Here is a 26,943-nt window from a genome sequence, read left to right on the forward strand (position 1 = left end):
CTGCAAGTATAAATATCTAGTTCCTGGCCTGCAAGACAATCTTAACAAGGTAGGGATGCCTGAACAAATTATTCTTCACAATTTGGAGAGGCTTTTTGGAATGCAGCCTCTGTCAACTCCACCATTTGCATGCAAATGATTGGTTCTTGGCGAGTCCCATATTTTGTTTTCAAGTATTGACGTGCCTCATTCCACATTCAATCAAATTTGACGTGCAATGACACAATAGTTTGGGATCTCATGAGCAAAATTTGAACATAAAAGTGATTTTAAGTATTTTTTAGATGTTTTGATTTGGGTCAAATTTAGAGAGAGAGAGAGAGTATTTTGTTAATAGGATATTTTATATAGGTGTCCAATTATCTACATCGGAGTGAAGTATCAAACAATCTAAATTTAAGGTGAGTATTCATGTTCCTAATTTATGATAATATTATTGCTTCTTCTAAGCGCATCATTGATATTTAACTACTTGTCATTATTACAAACTATTTGTGTTATTTCTGTTAAATACAATTGATAATATTAAATTTGATGACATAAACTTATAATGATTCAGTCATTTAGTATAGCACGATGCTGATCGTATTGTACAAATCATTGATATTTGAACTGAATATACTCTATGATGATGATCGATAGAGACGATTTTCAATTGTCCTGTACGAACACAATGAAATTGAACTAATCTTTTGAAACCTCCACTTCCTCTGTTTCTTCTGAAATCATCCGCCCCTGGTTCAGTCTTTTGATCCTCACACACCTCCGAACCCAAGTATGTGTTTGAGCCCCATCTGATCCTCCCATCACCCTTCAGCTATCAATCCAGCATTTCCAGTGTGCTAAACTTCTTCCCCACGCTCAAACAATCGCTACTCTGCAGCCGTAAACTCCACGCCCACCTGTTCCTACTTATCTGATTTCACACCCATTGACCCGAGACCCTCAATCAGCCTGATCTCCTCCCTGCTTGAAACTCTCGTTTAATCTTCCCTACCTCCAGATCATCCGCACCTCAGAGCCTGTGCCATCAACTTCAATACTGATGTCACAGCTTTCAGCTTTGCTTACAAAGGTATAATAATCCCTTAAACTCAAAAGCTCCAAAATCCTATTCTCAGTGCTTACAGCTGGCGAGCAACCATCTATGTGTGCTTTTCTTAGCGCAGTGGGAGGAAACTCGTCACGGTGCTTACAATGAGATAGGTAAGCCTTGTGCATGTTTTTTTTAGCTTGGCAGGGTAAAACTTTAAGTATCCGTGTGTGCTTCAGTGCCTGTGGGGAAAAACTGTGTTTTCAAACAGGTACCTCTGAAGACCTATGCACGCCTTGCATGGTAGGATTGAAGAATACGGCTACGGTGTAACCCGACACGACCGTGCACATCTTTTTTGTGGTGGCGGATAGGCTATGACTCTTGAAATTTCCCCTAAACGGTCGAGACGCAAGGAGGTTGCCGAATTTTTTCAATAACAAGGGACCTAAAATTGGACAGCAGGGGACCTTATTTGAACCAAAGATAGTAGGGAAGAAAACCTAAAATGATGAACAAGGAATTGAACTCTAATTTGGTAAAATGCATGGTTAAAAAATAAAAATATATATACAGGAGCACACTTTTTTTGTGAAGAAATCGCTGTGTTAGAATGCCGTACTTTTAACTTTGGTGCTCTTTTCGTTGTAAAATGAAATGCGGCATTGTCAATAAAGTATTGAACTCTCAAATATAGTAAACCAAGTTTATATTGTATTAGTTATACTACTATTCCTCTAAATAATCTTTAGTAGTTTCAATCATTCACGTGAAGTAGTATTTCGTTGCGGAAAACTTGCACCTTGAATGGTTTGAACTCTATACCATGTACATCACAATCTGCAAAGTGAACCTTGTGATTGTAGCTGCAGGTAAAAGGAATCCTTAGCAAAGGAGAAAAAAAAAGGGTGAAATTAAGTTTGAATATCATAGTCCAAGTAATAAAACCACATTTCCCAAGTACAAACAACCAAAAAGGTTTCAGTTCACCTCCTTATGGTTTACCTTATTGTACTTTGAATAAATTGGTATATTGTTCCAATATTTTTCCATTGCCTTATGGGTTGAAATAAAAATGATTCAAACCCCATGGGGTAAAGTGGACTTTTCTCTTAATTAAAAGAGAGAAAAAGCACTATGAAAGCAATAAAGCAATCAGATTTGTGAATTAGAAGTGTTACAACTTAATCATTTTCCTTTTCCTGCAGTGAACTAGTTGCCATTTTTTATTTTTCTAATCTTCATTGTTTTGTTTTGCACGCCAATTCTATCATGTTCTCTTTTACTTGCTCATTTTCATTAATGTTAGTGTTTCTACATACAGGCATAAATGAGTAACATCGTCTATTCAGATATGCATATTACAGTGTGAAGAGTGTCTGTATTCTTATTCTGTATGCCGTATTCACATTTGCTGGCTTTTCCTCTCATATTATGTAGGTTGATTATTACGCACATCCAGATCATTACAATCCAGTCTTCCATGAAAGAATCGCTCCATATGCATCTGTCATAGGTAAGTTGTCTACACTATTTGCTATTTTTACCATATTAAAATTAGATTTCTCAATCAGGCTTTGTTTTATAGAAGAATACTCAGTCTAACTAACTCATTAAGTTTTAGAAGACAATCGGATTTTATTAAACAAGAAACTAAGATTTTAAATGCCTCAATCTCGCCTTTTTTTAACAACTTGTCCAACCTTAAGTTTAACACAAAAAACCCAAAATCAGATTGGCTAGAAATTGGTAAGGGAATTTCATTAACTTATTTGGAGATTTTAATGCCTTAGACGCGTTGATGCTATCCATTTTGGTGAACGGGCGACGTTTGAGTGAATTTGATTGCAGTCGAGGCATTTTGAACACGAATTGCACGCATTAGATGGCCATCGTTATTGTCGTGTTCGATCTAATTGAATGGGGACGCATACGGAGGTCAACACTCTCACTTGGTTTCAATCTTTGGTGTGGATCTAGCCTTAAGCGTTGGTCTATATTCTCAATACTCCCATGCCCAAATGTTTTTGCAGCAACCACCTTGACCTTGACTGCACCCAGCTTGATCCATTTCAGCTTCTTGACATAGAAATCCTCATTTCTGGGAAGCTTCATTCCCATTTTTGAAATACCGGCATGCAACTGTGTGCTACAACATTGTGGCCTCAACAATGAGTATTACAAGGATGCCGTAATTCTTATCTTCAAGGTTATGCTTACACTGGCGAGTTAACTCAACCTTGGGATCAAGGGTTTGAATCAGGTTCAAATCTTAGGCTCAAATTTGAATTAGTTCTTCTCTACATTAATTTGGTTTGAACCATAGGGTCCAATTTAAATTAGTTCCTCTCTACATCAATTTGGTAGATATTTGCGAATATAAAGGTTTGTCCCTCATTAGGGGTATTTTTGTCCCAAAAGAATTTGAGGGGTATTTAGTTTTTAATATAAGGGGTATTAGTTAAAAATATGCATTAAGAAGGAAAAAATCAAAATTCTCTTATAAAATAATAAAGCAATTTAATAATCAATTAATAGGAAATAAATCAAATAATTGCAAACTTAAGCCAAATAAATTCTTAAATTATAGAAAATTATAGAATATATTTTTAACAACTAAATATATTTTAAAGTTATTTTAGACAAAAATTAAACTAACTTCGCTTGGTTTATTATCTTTAAAATCTTAGGAGAGTCTAACTCAATCAATTTACATTTAAATACGCCTATGCTCACACGTTAGTCTAAGTAATTTTTTATCAATCTTTGTATTAAAGTCGTCATAAATTATCCACTTGAGCTCATCTTCAATTACTTAAAGCTGAAGCTAGTCTAATTACAAATCAGAACTCTAGAAACTATTAGCAAAACATTAGATGATTCCACTTAAAACTTGTTATTATCAAATCCTTAGTAAGCCACAAATGAGTCACCTAGGCTAATAGGATCAACAGTAATGCTTTTAGAAATATGACATCACTGCAGCCTATTGGACCAGTCAACTGAAATCCCAGCATATAAACTACAACAAGTAGCAGCCAAATTGAAAGCCTAACATCCATCTTAAAGAAACAAATTAAGGCCCAAATGAGAACCAATAGCTAAACAAACACAAAGCCCAAATCATCACAGTGAACCAACAGCAAACTCGTGAATCCTGCCCAATGGAAGGCCAAAACAATAGAACAAATGCTGAAACAGAGAACCAACAGCTGAACCAAACGAGTGGCGAAATCTTTAATCGTTAGAGAACATATTCTCTCCTCTTAGGAATCATCATATGCATGAATATACCAACATAAAGATTAAAAAATTAGAAAAAACTACTTAAATCTGCTAAAGGAAAATCTAAACTCAGATTTTCCTGTCTAGTAAGCTTTGGAATATACCATTTAATATTCGCTGTTCTTCAGTTTTATTATTTTACTCCCAGTTGAGTTTTTTTATCTTTGCCAGTTATGTTTCATTATTTTTGTGACTTTCAGAAAGAAAAATCCACAGATGCAATGAGGTTGAATTAGGGGTGAAAGTGAGCCGAGCCGGCTCGTGACTTGTTTATAGACTCGCGAGCCGAGCTTATCGAGCTCACGAGTCAAGTTCGAGCTCGAGTTCGAGCTTGATGAGACTCGGCTCGCGAGCCAGCTCGAAATTATTAAGTTTAAATATTTTAAAATTATTAATAATGATTTTTTTATATAAATCCAACTTCCCGCTGTGTATTTCATTCTCAAATGCCGCGCATAGATTTCAATTTTCAAAATTAAAGTAGTCTAATCTGACAAACTTCAGCCGTCCAATCTCTCAGCTGAAGTGACTTGTTCATTTAAATAACCTGCTGAATAATAAACGCAAACACTTTATTCTCCTCTCTCTCTCTCTCTCTCTCTCTCTCTCTCTCTCTCTCTCTTTTCCCGCTGCATTTTTAAATGAACGGCTCACCAAGTTCATATTTCAGAAGGCGAACCGGACCATATGGGAGGCTCGGCGAGCGGCTCGAACTCGTTTAAAGTTGAACGAGTTGAGCTGAGCTCAAAAGTTGAGCTCGACTCGAGTTCGAGCTCGAGCTCGGTATTTGACAGTTGAGCTCGACTCGAACACCTCCTGACTCGAGCTCGACTCGACTCGTTTGCACCCCTAGGTTGAATGCTCAAGCATGCAGACTCTTACTTTTCCGCCTCCCTCCTGCTCGGCATAAGCTTGCTTAGGTTTTAGAAAACTAAATAAAGAGTATGCTGGGGTTTTGAATTTCTGGTCCACAGTTTTGATGATCATTCATACAAAATGTCCTACGAAACTTTCTGTACACGGAAGTCATTAATTGGATATAAATGGATGGTTGTGAGTCTATGGTAATCAAGCTTAGCTTGTGTTGATGATTGAAGCTGCTCAAAATATATCTGCTTGCTGTAGAAACAACAGGCCAGCTGATATGATCTGACTTGAGTGGCGAACATCCAAGATCAATTATCTTTTGGGAAGGTTGACTGTGTTAGAATTTAAGATGAAACAACTTGCAACCTCAATTTTCATCGGTGAGGCTTATAACCCTGGTGGTTTTAGAAAAACAAACGGGGCATTTAGGCAAATATCTTGTTAGCACTTGTAATGTTTATTATATTTGATAGGAAGTACCCTAACATACTTTGACAATGGCTCTTTTCTGGAGAGTTTTGATTGCACACATTTCATTAGGATTCGCTGAATGTCTTTAACTAGTTATTTTGTTTTCTGCATCCATCAGATCATAATTGGATTAGATTTCCTGTCACTGAACATCTGCGCTCACACATTTCATCTAATATCTACTATTTGTCAGTCAATTGCATGTATTGGGAAAATAGATTCCTTCGTTTGCTTACTACAAAGCAAATGCAAGAGCTAGCAAAGAATGGATGTCCTCTCGTTGGAGTTTCAGATATAACTTGCGACATTGGGGGTTCCATAGAGTTTGTCAACCAGTTGACGACAATTGAGAAGCCTTTCTTCAGGTATATATGCTTATTCTACTATGACAAGAGTGCTTATTTTCTATTAGAAATGATATTTCTTTATTAGATTTAAATGAGAATTTAACTCTTAACATAAAATAATGGAGAAAAAGGATTCATGTAGCCGACCCTGCATAGTGGGACAAAGGCTTGATGTTGCCGTAATCCTTTATCTTATGCATTAATTGATGCCTGTTAGTGAATATCAATTGTTATATATTGCTTTGCTTCTCTTGTCATTCTTTAGGCTGGATGAATGAATGCGCATAAATTAGAAAGGCAGGATTTTAAATCATAAAAAATATACTAACTTTTGTGTGTAAATCTTAAATAGTTTTACAGGAGTGAATTTATGTTTCCCAAAAGCTGTTTAAGAGAATTGTTAATGAAAAAACGCAGACTTTTTGGATTAGCTAAAGTAGGTGTTAGTGAGTTGTCTGTCATTTCTTCATTATAGAAATGGGTAACTCATCATGCCTTCCACTTGAGGAAATCCAAGAATTAAAGTATGGGCCGTTATGAAACTTCACTCGAGTGCATTTATTCTTCAATAATATCAGATAAGATACATATTAATATCCTCAAGGAATTAAATTTCTGGTTCTTGCTGAACTAACCTTTAATTTTTTTTATTGTTCCCAAGCTGGTTCATACTATTGAAAACGTGTTTCTTGGATAGTTTATGAAGGCTTTGTTTGGGACCGTTTTCTTACTGCTTCTTAAAGCAGCTTTCTATTTTGTACTAGAAAGCTGCTTTAAGAAGAAGTAAGAAAGCCTTTCCAAATGAAGCCAAAGTCTCATTCTAGGCCATCACCACTGCTAGCTTTTCTATGCTTATTTTATTTAAAAATTTCTCTCTTCAGTATATATGTGATAGTTGTTGTAGTATGTATGTGATAGTAGCCTACTAAGGCCCATTTATATGTTCCCTTTGGCTGATCTATTTTGCAACATACATGGTTCAAGTTATTCTAGCTTCTACCACATAATGTGTTGTTTGACAAACCTCTTGAGTATTTGGCTGATCAATTTTATGCTTTCTAGCTTCACCAATATCCCGTTGTCTTATTCTTTTGATGTTACAAAATGGTTAGAAATTCTGATTGTGGTTGTTAGGTATAATCCTTTTGCTGATTCATACCATGATGACATGGATGGTGATGGTTTAATATGTCTAGCTGTCGACATTCTACCAACTGAGTTCTCAAGGGAGGTAAGTCATTTCAACTTCTTTGTCATACCAAATTTTGGTAAAAAATTTTTGTTATCAGCTATTGTGTACTGTAGTAACTTTAAGCTCTTTTTTATATAGTCGTCCCAGCACTTTGGAGATATACTATCACAATTCGTAAGAAACTTGGCTTGGGCCAAAAACATGACAGAGCTTCCATTGCACTTGCAAAGAGCTTGCATAGCTCATGGAGGATCACTTACCCCCTTGTATGAATATATTCCTAGAATGAGAAACTCTTCTACAATGTAAGGAACCTTTGCATTTTTCACTCCCTTGATATGCATTTCTCATATTAATCCTTGAAAAAATATTAGAATATTCTTAATAAGTCATTTGTTTTGATTTCAATATTTATATAATCAAAATAATGACAGATGAGAGATGACGGTGTGTGTGAAGATATCTTCAAAATGATGACAGATAACGGTGGAATCATAAAAATTAAGTAAATAGTTTACATTTGTGTGCAACATATCATTATTCTTTTAATAAACTTGAATAAATGCAAAATTGTGAATTAAACTTGGAATTGCATTCTAGATACTGGAAATATTTTCAGATTCATATAGGTAACAAAACTGTGAGGAATGGTGGAAAGCAGAGAAAAAAAAAAAGAAACATATATCAAAGTGTTTTCTCAAATTGTTATTGCACGATTCCTCTAGACAACGTTTTGATCATTGAAGCGTGATGAAAGAGATGAGGCTTCTCAAGCATCCCAGATATAAATTCAAAATTTAATCCATAACCATTCATTGAAACTCCAATATATTGGGTCGATTTATTGAAAAGTAAAATGAGATAGAATGATCTGAATTATATGTATATTTTATTTAGGAATTAACACCCCTATTTACATAGCATGATTCTATGTTACTCTAGATATATCTATCTATGAAAATAACTAATTGCATATTAATTATATAACAAAACTTCTAGGATAGAATATTCTTGTACTTAATCATGTTTCTATATATGCATCTATAGAAATAATAATAAAAAAAGATATTCTACAACTTGGAATATTTACTCATCCTCAATCTTGAGAGGGATTTTCGTCCTTTAATGCCACGGATTGCCACAATTTCCAAAAACAGGAATCTCCAGCTTGCCATCCCACTAATTGCCTAGGTGAGGAAAGTTGCCAACACTTCAAATGTGGATTAAATATTTTGGATACCTAACTTGGTAGTCCTTTTATTAGATTGTTGGCCAACTACTTGTGTGTTTGAGCATATGGGATACAACTCTATTTTTAATTCAATTTTAATCTAATGAAGTGTCGATCGATTTTTATATATTTGGTTTAGTCATGTTAGGCTAGCTTATGCCAGATGTTGATGAATAATTTATTGTCGAGTATAACTTCATAGTATTTTTTTTTTCATTTTATTTGCTATAATATTATTACTGGAGATCTTATCATAAAAATACTCAATCAAACTCTGAGGAAAATATATTTTAACTGTTCATGCTGATGATGAACATAAACTTTCATTTTTTTTCAATTACTAGAATATTATAACTGGATATCTTGTCATAAAAATGCTCAATCAAACTCTGAGGAAAATATATTTTGGGCATTCAAGCTGCTGATGAACATAAATTAGATAAACAAGCAAAGATATTTCTGTCTAAATCTTTTCACATGCAAAAGAAAAAGTAATATTTGATCGTTTTGCACTTAAGCCTACCATCCATCATTCACACTAGTTTGCCAATGATTAAAATTAAGTTTGATTAAAGATCGTTAAGAGCAATGTCATATTAAGTATATTCGTATGATCACACTAAAAATCTCACACTACTAAATATATAAAATATGCCCCTTAACCCAGCGGTTAAACTGATTACAACTTCACCACTACATTATGGTTACAATCTAAGCCTGAATATTTCCCAATGGCTAAGTTTAGGAGTCTTGCATCGGAAGATACATGATAGGGAATGAAATTCGATGTTAGCCAAGGCCAACTTAAAATTGTCCCTTTCGATGAACTTTCATTCTATGTCAACGAAGTCTTCTTAAACGATGCAGCCTATTGTTGCTGACAAGAATCTTTTGATCAAATTGGGTCTACTACTTTGTTGCTAAGTAGATCTGACTTAGGTTTTATCCTTAAATTTTGAATTCCTTAAAACTTCAAAAAATTTGTTTTTGATTTATTGAATAAAGGGCAAAATTATATATTTAATGCTCCTAAAACCAATGAGCTACTGAAACCAAATTTTTTGATGAATTTATAACCGAAACTGCAATCTTTCTTCTGTAGCATTGCTTATCGTCGTCTTTTGATTTTATACTCTAATCTCTATCTCTACTTTTATTACCCTTGCAGTGATTTAATAGCGGAAGCTGATGATGGTTCTTCTAGCAAGAGGAAGTACAGTACACTGGTATATTATTTTCCTTATTATTTGCCTGTCAATATTTTACATTCATCCAACTATCTATAGCAGAGTCTGTTTTCATGAAGATTGATCCCCATCTATATGCATGCAAGTTTTGATGGTGGCCAGATCCAGTATGCTAAACCTATGATTTTGCATGCATCCGTGCTTGAGATTTTCATTCTTCCATGAATCTTAGTTTGTGTAGCGACATGCTTACCTGATACAGTATTATTTGAAGCAATTATAAATTTAGAATAGCTTTGAGAATCACCTGAACATCACATCTCTTGTTGAACAGGTATCTCTAAGTGGCCATTTATTTGATCAAATGTTAATTAATGAAGCTTTGGATATTGTTGAAGCTGCTGGTGGATCGTTTCGCCTGGTTAAATGTGAAGTTGGACAAAGCATAAATCTCATGTCCTACTCAGAACTTGAAGTGAGTCAAATATTCTAAATCATCATTTTTTATTTCCATAACAAATGGTAATTGGATATTAGTTGTCCTCCAAAACTCTGAACTTTGGGGCTTTTAAGTAATAGCGGTATGTACTTTATTATAAAGTTGATTTGCCTCCAACAAATGCTCGTAAATTCGTTCTCGTTGTTGTTGAATATTTTATATACATCTTCTCTTTATTTCTTGAGTCTCTAGTGAGTTACCAACAGAATTAGAAACAATCAAATCTTTCATGATTCTATCATATATGATGGAATTTCAAAAACTAATGGATGGATATCTTACATTTGAATTGAATTCTTTCAAGTTAAAGAATCTTTTTTTAAGTTGTTCTACATGAAATGTGGGATTTTACTTCCGGTTTCAACATGCTATTGGGTGATGGTCCTGCTAATGAGGTCAAATCAATGCATTCTAAGAATAGTTTTACTGTTGCCATGTATGCTGCCGGCCTCCTTTGCCTCATTAAATTTTTTTTCCAATTATTTCCTTATCTCATCTATTACTTAGGAAATAATGTGAAATCACCCATAAATCCCTCTTGGCCGCCTACTAAACCTTGCCTGGAGTGATTTATTGCCTAAGTGATCGCGTCACTTTAGGAAATACATCAAACCTTCCCTAGTTTATCTTCTCTGTTTGCCGCCCAACACCCGCCTCCCTCCTCTACCCATCTCCCCTCCTCTCCAGCCTCCATCTTCTCTCATTAGACTAAGCTTTTGGATGCTTTGAGTTCTTTTCTCCCAAGCCTCTTCAATTACACCAAATAATCTGAGAATTCTCTCAGCTTTTTGGAGCAAAAACCTGAACATAAATTCAGGTTTTGATATCAACATTTGGAAGAAGATCCCTAGTCCTTTATTAGAGAAACTTCTTTCTCTACAACAAGGGTTGAGATTGCTGACATCAAGTGGAAGATCTCCGCGTCTCCTTAAGCAAAGGTTCTCCTTTTCACTTGCATTTTATTTCTTCTAAATCTAAATTCTCATTGGATGATTGTAATCATGAAAGCGCCTTCAATTGCTCTTTCCAAGCCTAGTCATTTGTAGGAACTGAGTGTAATCTTCTATGCATCCTACGTCTCGTTGTTAGATTAGGGATTTAACTTGAAAACTACTATTCTGTATTGCTTCTATTTTCTTAATTATCTTGATAGTTCAAACTCGGAGCATGTGATTTAGCCTACGCAATTGATCCACTCATTTGTTTTAATTGTCGTTTGAAAATTGCTTGTAATTTTGTTCCGAAATTGTTCTAATCTATTAGTTGTGCAATGCCCACATGAATCCATAAGCATGTCATCTAAGTAGTCCTACATCATCTGGTATCAGAGCATGATATGCTCTTGCATGTCTTAGGATTCCTGGTAGTTTTCCTTTTTGTGTTTTCATTTTGCAATTTTCATTTAGAAAAGCTTTTATTTTATCCCTAGGGTGCTACTAAAGCATTGTATGTCATTTTGTGAGCTTAAAACATCTTAAGTTCATCTTACACCCTTGTTTAGTGTGCTGTCCAGAAAATTCCTGCAGTTTTACAAACTTTAGGCTCACTACTTAAGTGTGTTTTTGCTGTCCTTAAACTTCGCACTCATTATTATTGTTAGGGTGACTTAGTACTTGAGTGTAGTTGGCTGTCCCTGAAATTCCTGCACCATATTGGGTCATTTTAGAGTGTCTTTTCACTCCCTAGCTTGCTGTCCACTTCCTAAGAAACCACCCAAATACCCCATTGTGTTTAGGAATGGACCCGGAACAACTAGGAATGACCTTAGACCTCTTGGTAGGCCAAATGAACACTATTAGCCAGCAACTCAAGGAAAACCAGGCGGATCTAGCTGAGCTTCGTAGGAACACCACCGAGAGATTTGATACACTTGAGCGAGCTAGAGACCACCCTACTCCCTACACCCCATCTAGACCACCTTCTATGTATGGGGATGAAGCCTACCCGGATGAGAGGTCACACCGGGCCAATCATCGAGCTACTTACTATGGACATGATCCACGTCATGATCCTGATTTGGATGAGAGGCATCACCGTGCCAATCATCGTGCTACCTACCACGGCCTTGTGTATGAGGCTATTTAAAGCCCCTTTGTTTTATTTTCAAGCTAATGAATAATTATGAGAAAATTTTCCTTCACTTGTGTTTGAGAGCCTTTGAGAGTTCTTGAAGAGTTTTGGAGAGATCCCTGGGAGAGGGAGATTGGCGTATCACCCACCAGCCTTAGAGACGGCCGGGTTCATGGTTTTCTTCTTTATCTTTGTCATCGTCTCCTCGTCGAGCTTCCAAACCCCTCCACCCATTCTCTTTCACCTCACGGCCAAAGCATCCTCACCCGACCCCTCCTCTCCAACACCCACATTCCAAGCTTGCCCAAGCCCCTTGCCGCCGGCCCAAGGCTTTAGCTGCCGGCCCTCCACCCCTTGGTTTCTTTATTAGGTTTCCTAATTTGGGTTTGGAATTAATTGAAATAAATTTGAAATTCAAATTCCCTCAAATTTGAATTCAAAATATTTCCTAAACTTGTTATTCTATTTTAGGAAAGTGATTGAATTAAATCTAATTTCAAAATTTAAATTCATGAGGATTTAAATTAATTCTTTCCTAAATCCAATTCCTAAATTAGAAATCCATAATTTCTTTTACAACTCAATCACCTAGCCCATGTATGCTGCCGGCCTCCTTTGCCTCATTAAATTTTTTTTTTCCAATTATTTCCTAATCTCATCTATTACTTAGGAAATAATGTGAAATCACCCATAAATCCCTCTTGGCCGCCTACTAAACCTTGCCTGGATTGATTTATTGCCTAAGTGATCACGCCACTTTAGGAAATACATCAAACCTTCCCTAGTTTATCTTCTCTGTTTGCCGCCCAACACCCGCCTCCCTCCTCTACCCGTCTCCCCTCCTCTCCAGCCTCCATCTTCTCTCATTAGACTAAGCTTTTGGATGCTTTGAGTTCTTTTCTCCCAAGCCTCTTCAATTACACCAAATAATCTGAGAATTCTCTCAGCTTTTTGGAGCAAAAACCTAAACATAAATTCAGGTTTTGATATCAACATTTGGAAGAAGATCCCTAGTCCTTTATTAGAGAAACTTCTTTCTCTACAACAAGGGTCGAGATTGCTGACATCAAGTGGAAGATCTCCACGTCTCCTTAAGCAAAGGTTCTCCTTTTCACTTGCATTTTATTTCTTCTAAATCTAAATTCTCATTGGATGATTGTAATCACGAAAGCGCCTTCAATTGCTCTTGCCAAGCCTAGTCATTTGTAGGAACTGAGTGTAATCTTCTATGCATCCTACGTCTCGTTGTTAGATTAGGGATTTAACTTGAAAACTACTATTCTGTATTGCTTCTATTTTCTTAATTATCTTGATAGTTCAAACTCGGAGCATGTGATTTAGCCTACTTAATTGATCCACTCATTTGTTTTAATTGTTGTTTGAAAATTGCTTGTAATTTTGTTCTGAAATTGTTCTAATCTATTAGTTGTGCAATGCCCACATGAATCCATAAGCATGTCATCTAAGTAGTCTTACATCAACCTTTTTCGTAGCAAAAGTCAAATCTAAGACAAATACTTTCCTTGTCGGATCATCGGAAGGCTGACGTTTTATGTGACCACCATCTATGACGACTCTTTCTAATCTTATCTTCCATTGGAGCTACTTCAACCTTTTCGCATATATGCTTATTTCATATCCTATCTTTAAGAGTAAAGTCACTCATCCATCTGAGCATCCTCATCTCTGCAACACTTAACTTAATATTATGTTTCCCTTTTAATAGCCAACATTATGCACCATAAAACATTGCAGGTCTCACTTTCATTATATAGAATGTTCCCTTACGTTTGAAAGGGACTTTTATGTCACACAACAAGCCAGATGCATTCCTCCACTTCAACCATCCAACTTGAATTCTACTAATAATATCCCCATCTATTTCACAATCACTCTGGTGTTGATCCCTATACCTCAATCCACGCGAGAAAAGACCCAAACAGGTGAATAAAGCGACAAGCGCCTTGGCGCCACACGTCACTTAAAGGGTCAAACAACATCTGATTACCAAACAGATGGTGGCATTGTGATCAAAACATCGAATTATGTTAGGTTGATGCCCCTCGCAATCGAGTAGGATGAGATCGGTCAAAAGGAATGACGACACCCGAAATTAAAGCGTGAGGCTGATCAAATGACGTCGGATCGACGAACAGACTTCGTCGTTGTGTCTGGAATATCGTCAACCTATAAAACTACATTTTGTTTATTCAATTTGAAGCATCCATATTGGTGGCACGGATCCTGATGCAATAACACTTGAATTTTTAGGAAAATCAGTCTGGTCGCTATCCAAATGATGTCGTTCACAAAATATATTTCGCCATTGTGATTGAAATATCTCGAATACTTAAGATTTACACTATCTATGTTCAATTTGAAGCATCTAGATAGGTGGCACGAATTTCGAGATAAAACACGCATATCGAGGCTCTCTTGTCATGAAACAAAAAGCCAAATTGGCTTTAGTTTCTTCTTTTCTTTCCTTTTTTTCTCGGTTCAATACACAGCTCGTTCTGTCCACTTCTCCCTCCAGCGAAATCCATGGAAAAAACATTCCCTGTTCGTCTCCTCCAGTCCCGACCCCACTTCACGTCAAAGCTTCCTCCCTCAACATGAAACGCACGAAGTCTTCCTCATTCTCTTGATCAAGAAGCTCTGTGGGATTTCCCACTCTTCACCTAGATTTTCCCATGGTTTCTGATCATCTGTTACGGCCATGGCCTTGCTTCTTCAATCCCTTGCATCTATGCGCTCCAAAAGGGCTCTTAACCTCAACGAAACTCGTTGGTGTGGGCTATGGCGGTGGGATCCCTATTTTCACATGTGCGAAGGCGGCTGGACTAAAGCTTCTATGACCTCAAGCCTGAGGAGTCCTTTGACGATGATGATGCCAATTCTGAAAGAGTTCGAGTTACTGCTAAGCTTTGCCCCAAAAATGCTGAGGATCTCTCTCTCTCTCTCTCTCTCTCTCTCTGGATATGAAACTCTTTTTGGATGGTTGGAAGTTGTAACCAAGTACTTGCATCAATAACAAATGCAGCAGAGCTAGAAGACGTGCCAAAATGAGATTAATGTTTATGTGTATTTTCATTTTTTTTTGTTGTACTGTGTGGAGCACTGGAGCTTATCCGAATTGAAGTTGGATTTCAAATGAATTATGTCCCGGTGCTTCCCTTTTCCATCTTTAGAGATTTGGAGAAAAGATACTTTGCAAGTCCGATCAATCAAGAAGATTCATAATGAATATGAAAGTGCTCTTATGCTACATCATCCTCTTCAAGATCCTCAGTCTGGAGATGGTTCTCAAGCATCTTTGAGTGATAAAGTTGACCAATTTGAACTTCTAAATGGAGTCTTTAGTAAAGCTTTGGAGGATGACACTCCTAGAGAAGTACCTGACTATCTATGTTGCAATATCACACTTGATAATCTTCCAAGATCCTGAGATCACTCCAAGTGGTATCAGCCGAAACTGAGAAACTTCTCAGTTTCATCAAATTAGGCCGAATAGTTGCTTCAAGTTTGTTGACAAACATGGCAATAATTTGGAAGTATTATATTGGTTGTATGGGGTAATTGATGAACATGATAATTCAGTTGAAATGAAATGTTATGTTCTGCCAAAACTATGTGATTGGAATATGCTGAAGCTTACAGAGGAAGAATTAATGGTGATTGAATGTGGGATGGAGATTACTAAAGAGGATAGCATAAATATGACTACTAAAAAAAGCTAGATTCTAAGACGGCCATGATGCAGGATTTCTCTGAAATTGAAGTGATTAAAGGTGTGTAAATCAAAAGGAAGATGAGAACTCTTATTGTGATCAAATGACTAGAGAGCTAACCACTTTATCTGAAGAGTCTACTTTGAAGGATGATGAGTCAACCTTCTTTGGCACCTCATTTGAGGAACTAAAAGAAATGGGGTATCCAGAACTAAAAGCAAAAATCTCTGAAAAGTTGAAGTTTTGATGACGTTGAGCTAGAAAAAAAAAATGTATGATTTTGTGTATTTTGTACCGCCGTCCCCGCCATCGACATGCTAAGGTATAAAACTCTTAACTCAAAAAATCCTATTCTCGTGGCTTGCGACGAACCGGCAAACCTCCTACGCGCTCACATAGCGTAGTAGGGAGGGAAACCGGCTTGGCGCTTGCGACGACCTAAAAAAAAATTCTACTCTCGAAGCTAGCGACGAGCTAGCAAACCCCCTATTTGCTCATGTAGCGTAGTGGGGAGGGAAACCGGTGTGACGCTCGCAATGAGGCTGGTAATCCCCGGAGTGCTCATGTAGCACAAGGGGGACGAAAATTAAGTACCTCCAAACGCTCACGTAGTGCAGAGGGGGGAAAGAAATTGTGCTCTTTTAAAACAAGTAACCAAAAACCCTTAAACGCTCATGTAGCGGGCGGGCATTTAAAAAAAAATGCAACCTCGGTGTCATTTGACACCTACCTGAAGCGCTCAAGTAGCGATGAGGGGAAGGTTGCCTTTTGATTTTTCCCTTAAACGGGGGAGACGTAGGGAGGCTACCGAAATTTTCATTGAAACACCGGAGTTGGTTAGAATTTGGACAAACTAAAACAGAGGACTCGGACATGTATTTGGACAAAAAATGAACTATAAAATATTTGAACCTAAGTACAATGAAATTGAATACGAACTTGGACTTGCAAAAGATAACTACGAGGACTCAAACTTGAACTCAAGCAAAGACTTGAGTTGGACCACTAGGAACTCGTACAATGGAGGATGACAGATGAACTTGAATGACATGAGCTTAAATTTGAAGTATGCATTTGTGGACATTGAACTCAAAATATACAATCTTAACTAGAACTTGAATTTGAACTCGAATTGAACACCCACTTAAACTTGAATAAATAAATATAAGTGATTGAGTTCATAATTGATAAATGACAATCATCAATAAGATGCAAATGAATACATATAAAATTTGTAAGCCAAGGGATTTTGCAAGTGTCATTCACTTAATGATAATGACGACGCCATTTGATTTTCAATATAATCTTCATGCAAATGACAATGGTTGGATCGTAGCATTAATCCTAATTCATACAATTGGTAGATGATAATTTTGATCATCTAACTAAATATCAATGAATGAGCAAGGGTCTACAAAGGAGGTCCAAGAGCCTACAACAAACAAAGATTCTTATGAATGCATGCAAAATACATGTAGTGAAAGAGATAGTTGGCTTACAAGCATGAATGATGTGCAAGTGAATATATTAGCTTGCAAGCAACAATGGTGGATAGATTGTGAATGCAATAATTTCCCTTCAATCAACATCAATGAGCCAATAGGAAATTTCTTTCATCCACTAGCAGCTTATCAGTGACTTGATTCGTCAAAGTGTACCTAAGAAGTTATTCATAAGTATACATCATGCCACATACAACGAGTATTATGACTATTCTCCAATCAATGACCAATAACTCGTAGATGAATACAGTAGTTATCTATGAACGCTGAAAGTCAACATCCAATGAACCTATTGAAATGGCTTGCGAGCAATAATGCAAGGCTTCCAATAAATATTAAAGGGTACTATTGCCAGTAGAAATGCAAACAATGAGCGAGGATAATCAATAAATATATGTGATCCACTTGCAAATAGATGCATGAGAATATATTAGAGAGTGCTACAAATCATACACTGATGATGGAAGCACCCATATCAATCTTGCAAGAAGATGTAGTAGTCCCCGCAAATGCACATCATGTAGTAAATAGCAAGTGCTAGCATCAGCTAATAATGATAGATAATTTACCATATACACAATAAGCTTACGAATGCTAATCAGTAATAGGCAATGGATGTTACGATATCCTTACAGTAAAGGTGCATGTGGTGGTCAGCAAATATACTAGTCATCTACAGGCTTAAGCGTGATGATATATGGCAAAAAAAAATCTAAGCTCATATGAGCTGTTGTAGGAAACCTGTTATGCCATTCATAGACAAATGCAGAAGAGTTCCATCAGATGCAAGCTCCTATAAGTCGTGGTTCATCCACAAAATTCAAATATTTTCAAATGGAAATGACCTCAAATATCCCGATGATGGCCGTGTTGAATAAAAATTTCAACCAGAGGGGTCCACAAGCATTTTCAAATGATTTCTCAAAATATCAAAATCCAAATATCCAAAAATCTCAAATCAAAATATTTAAAATTGAAATAAATCCATCAACACTTAAAGTAAAATTCATCCACCCTCCGCAACAGTTTGCCGGGGTGGACAAATTAGAAAACTACTTCAGCTCAATAGAGCTGATTCCTAGTCGAAAATATTACTAGGATTCATTATCAAACAATCTTCTGCCAGTAATGATGTGGTACGTGTCCTCTGACTAGCGGTTTTGCCACCAAATGGCACCGCAAGATAAATGGTTATGACCCGGGGCCCTCTGAACTGAGTGGTTTTGCCTCCAAATGGCACCACGAAATACCTGTTATGGCCAGAGTCAATATGTTCCTTAATGACATCAAATTCTTGAGATATGAATCAATAGGATATGATTAATAGGGAGTAAAGCCCCCTATTAGCTAAAGTGGATTCAAATTTGTCCCCTTAGACAAACATTCACCCCAGGTCTACAAGGTCCTCTTAGACGAAGTAACCCATGGCTACCGATAAGGATCCTTCTGTTAGGTTGGGTGGACTACCTCCTCTGACTAAGTAGACCAGGGAACACGATGGCCTGGGACGATGGAAGCTTGGGATCTTGATTGGGTCTATCATCCATTCCCCCACTATCAGCTTTAAGTGCAAGATGGTAAAATTTCTATTTTTAAATATCTCAACCCAAATTCCAAACATCCAAACTTTCAAATATTCAAACCCATGCTGCTACTATATGCCAAATAACACATATCTCTATGTATCTGATTGACGACTAGCCTTAATCGAATGTTCTCGCTCGTGATCGGGAGAGGTAATTAGCTATAGGGGCTTGCGCCTATAGGAAACCAGAACTCAGATCATAAAGTCCTCGCAAATTGAGGGTGAAATCTCTAGGTAGTGTCTTATATACAAACCCATCTGCCTTCCAAAATTTATCCCGGAACTTATTCCGTTAAAACTCCCTCACCAAAAAAAAGTAACAGTTGGGCGGATGCCAGAACCGAATTTTCGGAATCCACATCTGGACAATTGACCCAAGATATCTAAACCGGGTGCTATTATTAATGACTTGATCACCCAAAGTCACAATCCTCTCTAGATCTATTATTACTAAAATTATACTCTATATTCAATTTTAAATGACTTGACCACCTTGTGTTTGAACACAAGTAATAGCTCCTGCATCCATATCCTTAATGGCTTGAATATAAGTATTATTAACCTCTTTCTTATGTAGAACTCTCCATAGCACTTCTCTTAGAACTTCATCATATGCTTTCTCTAAATCAATATGTAGATCCTCTTTATTCTCTTTATACTTCTCCATCAAACCTCTCAATAAATGTAGCTTCCATAGTAGACCTACCTGGCATGAATCCAAATTGATTTTGAGAAACATTAGTATCACGCCGCAACCTATGCTTCATAACTCTCTCCCATAGTTTTAAAGTATGACACATTAACTTAATTCCGCTATAATTATTACAATCTTGTGCATCATCTTTGTTGCGGGCTAGAATATACGTGGCGGTAGAGTTTACAAATTCACGTCTGAACGTTGCACGAATATTCAGCACACAAACAGAAAAGAAAATGAACACCAGGATTTTTATGTGGAAAACCCGAAAGAGGGAAAAAACCACGGGGCCACGCCCAGTTGAAAAGTTATACTAGTGTTTTGTAAATTACAAGAAGCTGATTCGTCCCACAAGTCAGGACGATCAGATTACAACCCATTTCTTCTAACTTGAAGCAAATTTACAAAGTTCTACAGACTTCAGGCGTCTCCTGAAAATCCGGCAGAGTTCCGGCATATTCAGGCGGCGGAAAGAACTCCGGCAGTGGTTGAGGAGGAGATGATTCTCCCTTTCCCCTTTTTCTCTTCTCTTCTTCTCTCTCTTCTCACTTGAGTCCTCTTGTGAAGAATGAGGGCTATAGTTTTTTCTGGAGTGATATGGCTTGTAAATAGGTGTGAGATCAGGGGTGAATAGGGAGTGGTCGAATGGACGGTTGATATTGAACCCTTCGATCATGCACCGTTTGTTGGACATTTGAAGGCCTTAGTGATGTCGGATTTCGGCGATCTTGGGCTCGTTGGATTCGTCTCGTCGAGCCGTTCGATTCGAATATAAGCTTGTTAAAATCGGAGATTGTTTGGTAACTCAAATTGTGGTACGAGCTTTCCTACAACACTTCGGGCGCTTGATTTGGGCTCATTTGGACTCGGATTGGGTTGAATTTGGTGTTGTTTGGTTCGTATTCCAAGACGCTCAGTTTGACTGTAAGCTTACTGAAATCGGAGTTTGGGTGCTCCCGAATTTAATATTTGAAGTTCCCGGGTTGGGTTTTGCCTCGAGATTCGTGCCCGATGAAGATAATTTTTTGAGAATATATCAACCTTTATTCTTAAAAATAGGAATCAACACACTCATTCTCCACTCATCTGGCATCTTTTTAGTTTTCAAAATAATATTAAATTTTTTAGTAAGCCAAGAAATTCCTTGATCTCCTAAGCATTTCCACACCTCTATTGCAATATATAGCTTTGCTGAGACTCTTTCAGTTTTCTTGTCTCATCACTCTGGTAATCTGGTTGATGATTTTTTTCCTGCAAAAATGCTCACCTAAGTGGTTCGTCCTCCTCGTTTCTATGATGTTAGCTTATGAAATGATCATGGTTGCAACTTTTTTCCTAACAGTTGTAAGCTGCTGGAAGTTTGAAAACTTTTCTAAAATCATTTTTTCCCTTTCTAAATCTTGGCTTCTTTATTTTCCATAAGTAAATTTGCTATGTGAGGTCCAGTTATGTATGATAATTAAGCATTTTGATATATATGTACATTTACATATTTTTTGGTTTCAACAGATCAGTGCTGATGACATAACCATCCTAGATCAAATATGTGCTGCTCTGACATTGCTTGCAAATCCAAGTCATAAAGATGATGGAGCTTTCAATAAAGATAAAGAACTATCTTTAAAAGTTAGCAAAGTTAGTGAAAGTATAGTGAATGAGAGAAATGGTTCTATTAAAAGGCCAGCCGTCCTGATATTGGGTGCTGGTCGTGTTTGCCAACCAGCTGCTGAACTTTTGGCATCAGCTGGGGATCTATATTCCAATTCCCTTAAAATATTTGAGGGTGTTGATGCTCAAGAATGTGAGGAATTCGAAGTTATTGTAGCATCTCTTTACCAAAAGGATGCAGAAGAGGTATGATTTGTTTATGCTGTATTCAATTTTTAGAGGTTTAACATTGATTGAGATCCTTTGAAAGTATTTTATTATGAGCAATTATTATTACCCCACTTTAAACTTTTTAAAACCTTCCTCCTTGCAATATCAGAAATAGTGATCTAACTTAGGAAACAAGACCATACACTTGCATATTATTCTACATGTTTGCAGCCAATGCTTTGGGTGGTTGTCACAAACTAGTTTCTTCTTACCACCAAGGTTTCGTTTGGGATGGATTTCTTACTACTTCTTAAAGTAGTTTTTTAATACAAAAATTTTAATTTTTTACTTAAAAGTTGATTTAAGAAACAGTAAGAAAGTCTTCCCAATTGAAGCCTAAGCAACATTAAAGGTTGATGCAGTTATGATGATGAATTTAATTTTGCTTTTTTTGCATAGAGTTTATAATTTGTGTTACTGCAATTGATGAAGAAAACTAGTTTATATGGGAGATTTGTACAATATCAAAAGCAAGAGCTTCTAAGTTTGTCCTTTAATTAGTTCATTCTTATAGGAATTTTTAAAGATCAATTCTATGATTGGGCAAATCATGTTTTGTTCCATTGTCAACAAAAAAAATTAAGCTTCCATGACAGATCAAAACTTTTGGATTTTTGATTGAGTTCAGATGCAACCTGCATGATAAGATATTAAAAGTTCAGAATTTTACTTTGTTATCACTCACTTTCTCTTGATCCTAATTTCGTTCTGTCTTCTTCTCTTTTGAAAACTATTGCAAAGTTTTCTAAATGGTTCGAGCTGTGATTTAAGGTTATTTTAATGCATGCAGTTTGCAAGAATCCGTGCTCAAAATGTTGTAAATAGTCCATTATCAGTATTTCTCATTTCATCAACACTACTGCTTCTATCTTTTTTTTACTCTTGATTTGAACAGTCTCTTTTACATGTTTCATGAAAAGCTACCTTAAAATAGGCACAGTTATCTCTTTATATATAATTTGATAATCCATTGACACAAATCACTGAAAACAAATTACTTTTGCACTTTTTTGGTTATATTCATTATTCAATTTTTCTTAACTTTTGTACTTGTGTAGACAATTGAAGGCATAATGAATGCAAGAGCTGTCCAGCTTGATGTAATGAACGAGGAAAGCCTTTCTTTGTGTATATCCCAGGTAATCTTTTCCCAGTACCTTTTGAGCATGCATGTTTTCAGAGTTATTTTTTGCTCTTGCACTCATATATTATACTAACTCTTGTACCCTTTCAAACATTCTCCAGCAATAGTTAACATTCTTAATTCGATTTAACATTTCAGAATCTACTTCGAGCTGCATCTTCCATTTAAAAAAGAACAAAAAAATTTAAGAGGATATTTTTTTGTATAAAGTACCGCTAACTCCCTAAAGTTTGCATATAGAATCACTTGGGACATTAGATAAAATGATTCAAGTTGATGCAAAGCTTCTTTTTCTCTGAAAAAATACAAGCTTTTCTGTATTTTTTTCATCTTTCATGCATTAAATGTAAAACATGTCCATATCTTATCAGTTGCGTGAATATAGAAGGATAGCTATCTCTTTAAAGTTGTGCAAAATTTAAAAAAAAAAATCTGAGGCACCAAGAAAGATCCTGAATTTTCAAAATGCATAATTGTTTTATACTACCCAAATATTGTTTTGAGTGCACCCTATAAGAACCTAATGCTTCGTTTGGGACGGCTTTTTAATTGCTTCTTAAAACAGAATTTTAATACAAAAAAATAAAATTTTTTAGTTTTAAGAAGCAATAAAAAAAACAGTCCCAAAGGAAGCCTAAGTTAGTACCTTTGCTACTCTTTAATTCCTTATTGCCTTGTCATGCGGAATATTGTTCCATTTGAAGATATAAAAACTGATATGCTTGCAAGCAGCATCAATTATCTATTATGAACAATTTACCACATACAGGTTGAGGTCGTGCTTAGCCTATTGCCTGCCAGTTTCCATGGCATCATAGCAAAGTCCTGCATAGAGGTACTTCATGAACAACCTCATTAAGTGTCTATCTCACCAATCTGAAATTTGTTTTTACTGATTGTTGATATGGAAATTTACTTCCATTTTCCTTTTCCAGTTTAAGATCAAGTTGTGTGTACATCATGTTCTAGTGATTTTTTGAAGTACTCTACAAATTTTTTATTGAATATATGTTTGCATTAGTTAGTAGTCTTTGCATGTTTGTGCTGAGATCACAATTGCTCTCTTATTCAACCCTTTTTAAAGTAACTGTAACTTGAATGGAAATGGTCTCCATCATATCCGCAGTGAAGTACATCTTATGGATGTTTTGTTACTTGTTATCATGCCATTTGTTCTCCATCTTAGTAACTTTTTTAATTCACTCTTTTTGTTGGATTAAAAAATACATTATCTTTGGATAGTTTTGTTAATATATAGTCATGCTACTGTTATGTCCTTCAAATAAAGGATATAATTATGCTGTCTTGTCTATATCCTCGTCATAATTTTATCTGTTAGTTATAAGGTTTAGAAAAAAAGGGGATTAGATCTTGCATCTATTTCACAAGATTTACCTACGCCTCATGACTAAACTTCAACAGCACTCAACCAAAACGAATAGAGAATGCGAATTTATAAGGATGACTCCAAATAGTTGGGATAAAGTTAATGATGATGATTATATGAGACATCGGCCAAGAAAAAATATGGAAGATATTGTATTTTCTTGTTTACCTCCACACATCCACCAAATCAGCGTGAGCGAAGGTGACGATCGACGAGCGCGATCATCGACAAGTGTGACACTCCACTAAACTTCCAAACAAACCTCTGATTGCCAAGCGGATCATGCCGATTCAAGCAGAGCATCAAATTTATCCATGGGAGGACTCCTCACAGTTGAATTGAACAAAGGTGGTCGAAATCAGCAAATTATGCGCGCGACGTTGCCCGATTGATGTCCATTTGCAAAACGACTTCGTTGTTACATCCGAAACGTCGAAAATACCCAAGAATGACTGCCATATTGTATGGGTTATTCGAGAGAGCATAGATGCAAAATGCGCGTGGATTTCGAGGCAAATCTTGCTCAAACCTTTTGCAATTTGGCTGCCCCTTCCTATTTCATGTTGGAAATCCTGCTGAAATCACGTAGTCCTACAAATCGGTGCCAAATTTAGTCGTCCATCCTCGCGTGCACAGTTCCTCTCCATTTCACGCACATAGCCCGCTCATTTTCTCCATTTTTCACCCTCACTGCTCTCCTGCTCTCGCTCTCTTCCTCTTGTCTCTATTTAACTCATGTAGCAACCAATCACACAAGAACGGCAGCTACTCGACCTCCCTCGTCTCTCTACTCTCTACCCTCGAACCACACCCCATACGAACTACTCCGGTTCAACCTTCCCAACCTCTTCTATTTCACAAACATCTGACCGACCTGCTACATGTTATGATATATGAAATAAATCTATATTAGTCTTTCTTGAATGTAGTAGACACATGTCCACACTCTATTGGTTTCACCTACTATTGTTTATCTATTAAATACCCATTATGTAACTCAGTATGGTAATAAATTAGTTTTCCTCTGTCTCGGTCTTTCTCCTCTCTGCAGCTTTTCCTGCTTCTGTTCTTGTTGTGCTTTCATGGTATCAGAGCGGGCGGCCTAGAGCTTTAGTTCGCATTCCTCTTCTAGTTCTTCGTCTCGTCAGCCATGGAGGTGCTGGTCGTTTCTTCAGCCACCGGAGCTCAGGAAGAAACTCAAGAAACTGCTACTTCGTCTTACCCTCTCATCCCACCTCAACTCAAATTCCTCATAGGTAACATCAAATGTATCATCTCCCTCCCTCTCACAGCTGAAAATTACCCAATGTGGTGATCCCAAGTCTTCAAAATCTTTAGAGCAAATGGGTTCGATGGGTTTCTTAACGGCTCTTGCTGTTGCCCCTCTTCCAACAATTCTTCTTCCTCATCTTCCCTTTCATTTCAATCTTGGACTCTTCTTGATCATAATCTAGCTGCGACGTTATATTCTGTTATCTCCCCTAACATTCTTCCATACATCCTCTCTCTCGATCGTTTGCTGTGAGGGACACCTTAGCTCACCGTCTCTACTCCTCATCCAGATCTCAAACGATCCAACTACGAAATGAGCTAAACTATCTATCCATGAAAAATCTAAATATGTCTCAATATCTGCTAGCAGTTAAAACTAAAGTTGACGCCATAGCTGCTATAGGTTCTCCTCTCAATCCGGAAGAAGTCATTTTCTATACCTTAAACGATCTCCCAAATCAATACCAAGCTTTCAAAACCGCCATCCGCACAAATCTGCAACCCCTCAGTATCGATGCCCTCTACACTCTTCTTTGCAGCGAGGAACAAAATGTTGCCCAAGAAGCAACGAAAGATCTCCAAAATCTCCAGATTTTTTATTCTTCAGTCACTCTGTTCGTGCCCCGTGGTCGTGGTAGAGACCAGAACAATCCTAATTGTGGGGACCATCCTACTCAAATCGATCTTCGCGTCCCAACTCTCGCCATCCCAACAAGAACAATGCAACGAATCCTATTACTTGCCAAATCTGCTCGAAATTCGGTAATTCGGCATTAAAATGTTGGTACCGGCTTGACACCTCCTATACCAAGGAAACCCAATCACAGAAAATAGCTCTCTTCTCTCCTTCGGATTCCAACAACACCGCTGATTGGTATCTTGTCAGCGGCGCCTCTACTCAGCTTACATTTGATCTCTCCAACATCCATTCCGTCAAACCGTACGCCGGCCAACACTAAGTCACTCTAGGTAATGGGTATTAAGTTCCCATTCAACATTCAGGTAAAGGCGTCCTGCCTACTCCGCAAGGTAACCTAAATCTTTACAATCTTTATCACATTCCGAATCTATTCTTTAATCTTGTCTCTATTCATCGACTAACTTCAGACAACAACTGTATTGTCAAATTTTTTCCTCACAAATTCCATATACAGGACTCAACGACGGGTCTTCTTTTACTCAAGGGACCTTGCCTTAACGGTCTATATCCCATCCGATCTTCTACTCCACATCAACACCTTTCTCTCCTATCAGCTCAAGCCGTGCCTCAACTATGGCATAAGCACATAATTCACACTGTAACTCTTGCCAATTGGCTAAAAGTCATCGGTTACCATTTAATAGATCTTGTAATTCTAGTCTTTCCTTTTTTGAACTGATTCACTCAGACGTCTGGGGTCCATCCCCTATTTTTTCTACAAATGGATTTAAATAATACGTCTCGTTTATTGATGACTTCTCCAAATACTGTTGGGTGTATCCTATAGTTCAAAAATCTGAGGTGATCTATAAATTCATTGAATGTACTAAAATGATCAATTGCCAATTTAACACCAACATTAAAA

At 36.9% G+C, this 26,943-nt stretch overlaps 1 protein-coding gene across 1 annotated transcript in view; it reads left to right on the top strand.

Moving 5' to 3' along the window:
- Nucleotides 1-26,943, top strand: part of LOC110110517 (alpha-aminoadipic semialdehyde synthase) — a 64,727-nt gene that overhangs the window by 20,018 nt on the left and 17,766 nt on the right. Inside the window, exons 9-17 of the mRNA XM_020842029.2 lie at nucleotides 2,474-2,549; nucleotides 5,850-6,021; nucleotides 7,138-7,234; nucleotides 7,334-7,500; nucleotides 9,595-9,652; nucleotides 9,948-10,088; nucleotides 21,207-21,551; nucleotides 22,634-22,714; nucleotides 23,489-23,554. Coding sequence (XP_020697688.1) covers nucleotides 2,474-2,549; nucleotides 5,850-6,021; nucleotides 7,138-7,234; nucleotides 7,334-7,500; nucleotides 9,595-9,652; nucleotides 9,948-10,088; nucleotides 21,207-21,551; nucleotides 22,634-22,714; nucleotides 23,489-23,554 — 1,203 coding nt within the window. The remainder of the gene's footprint in view (nucleotides 1-2,473; nucleotides 2,550-5,849; nucleotides 6,022-7,137; nucleotides 7,235-7,333; nucleotides 7,501-9,594; nucleotides 9,653-9,947; nucleotides 10,089-21,206; nucleotides 21,552-22,633; nucleotides 22,715-23,488; nucleotides 23,555-26,943) is intronic.

This window comes from Dendrobium catenatum, unplaced genomic scaffold, assembly GCF_001605985.2.
Source record: "Dendrobium catenatum unplaced genomic scaffold, ASM160598v2 fragScaff_scaffold_898, whole genome shotgun sequence".
Lineage (NCBI taxonomy): Eukaryota > Viridiplantae > Streptophyta > Magnoliopsida > Asparagales > Orchidaceae > Dendrobium > Dendrobium catenatum.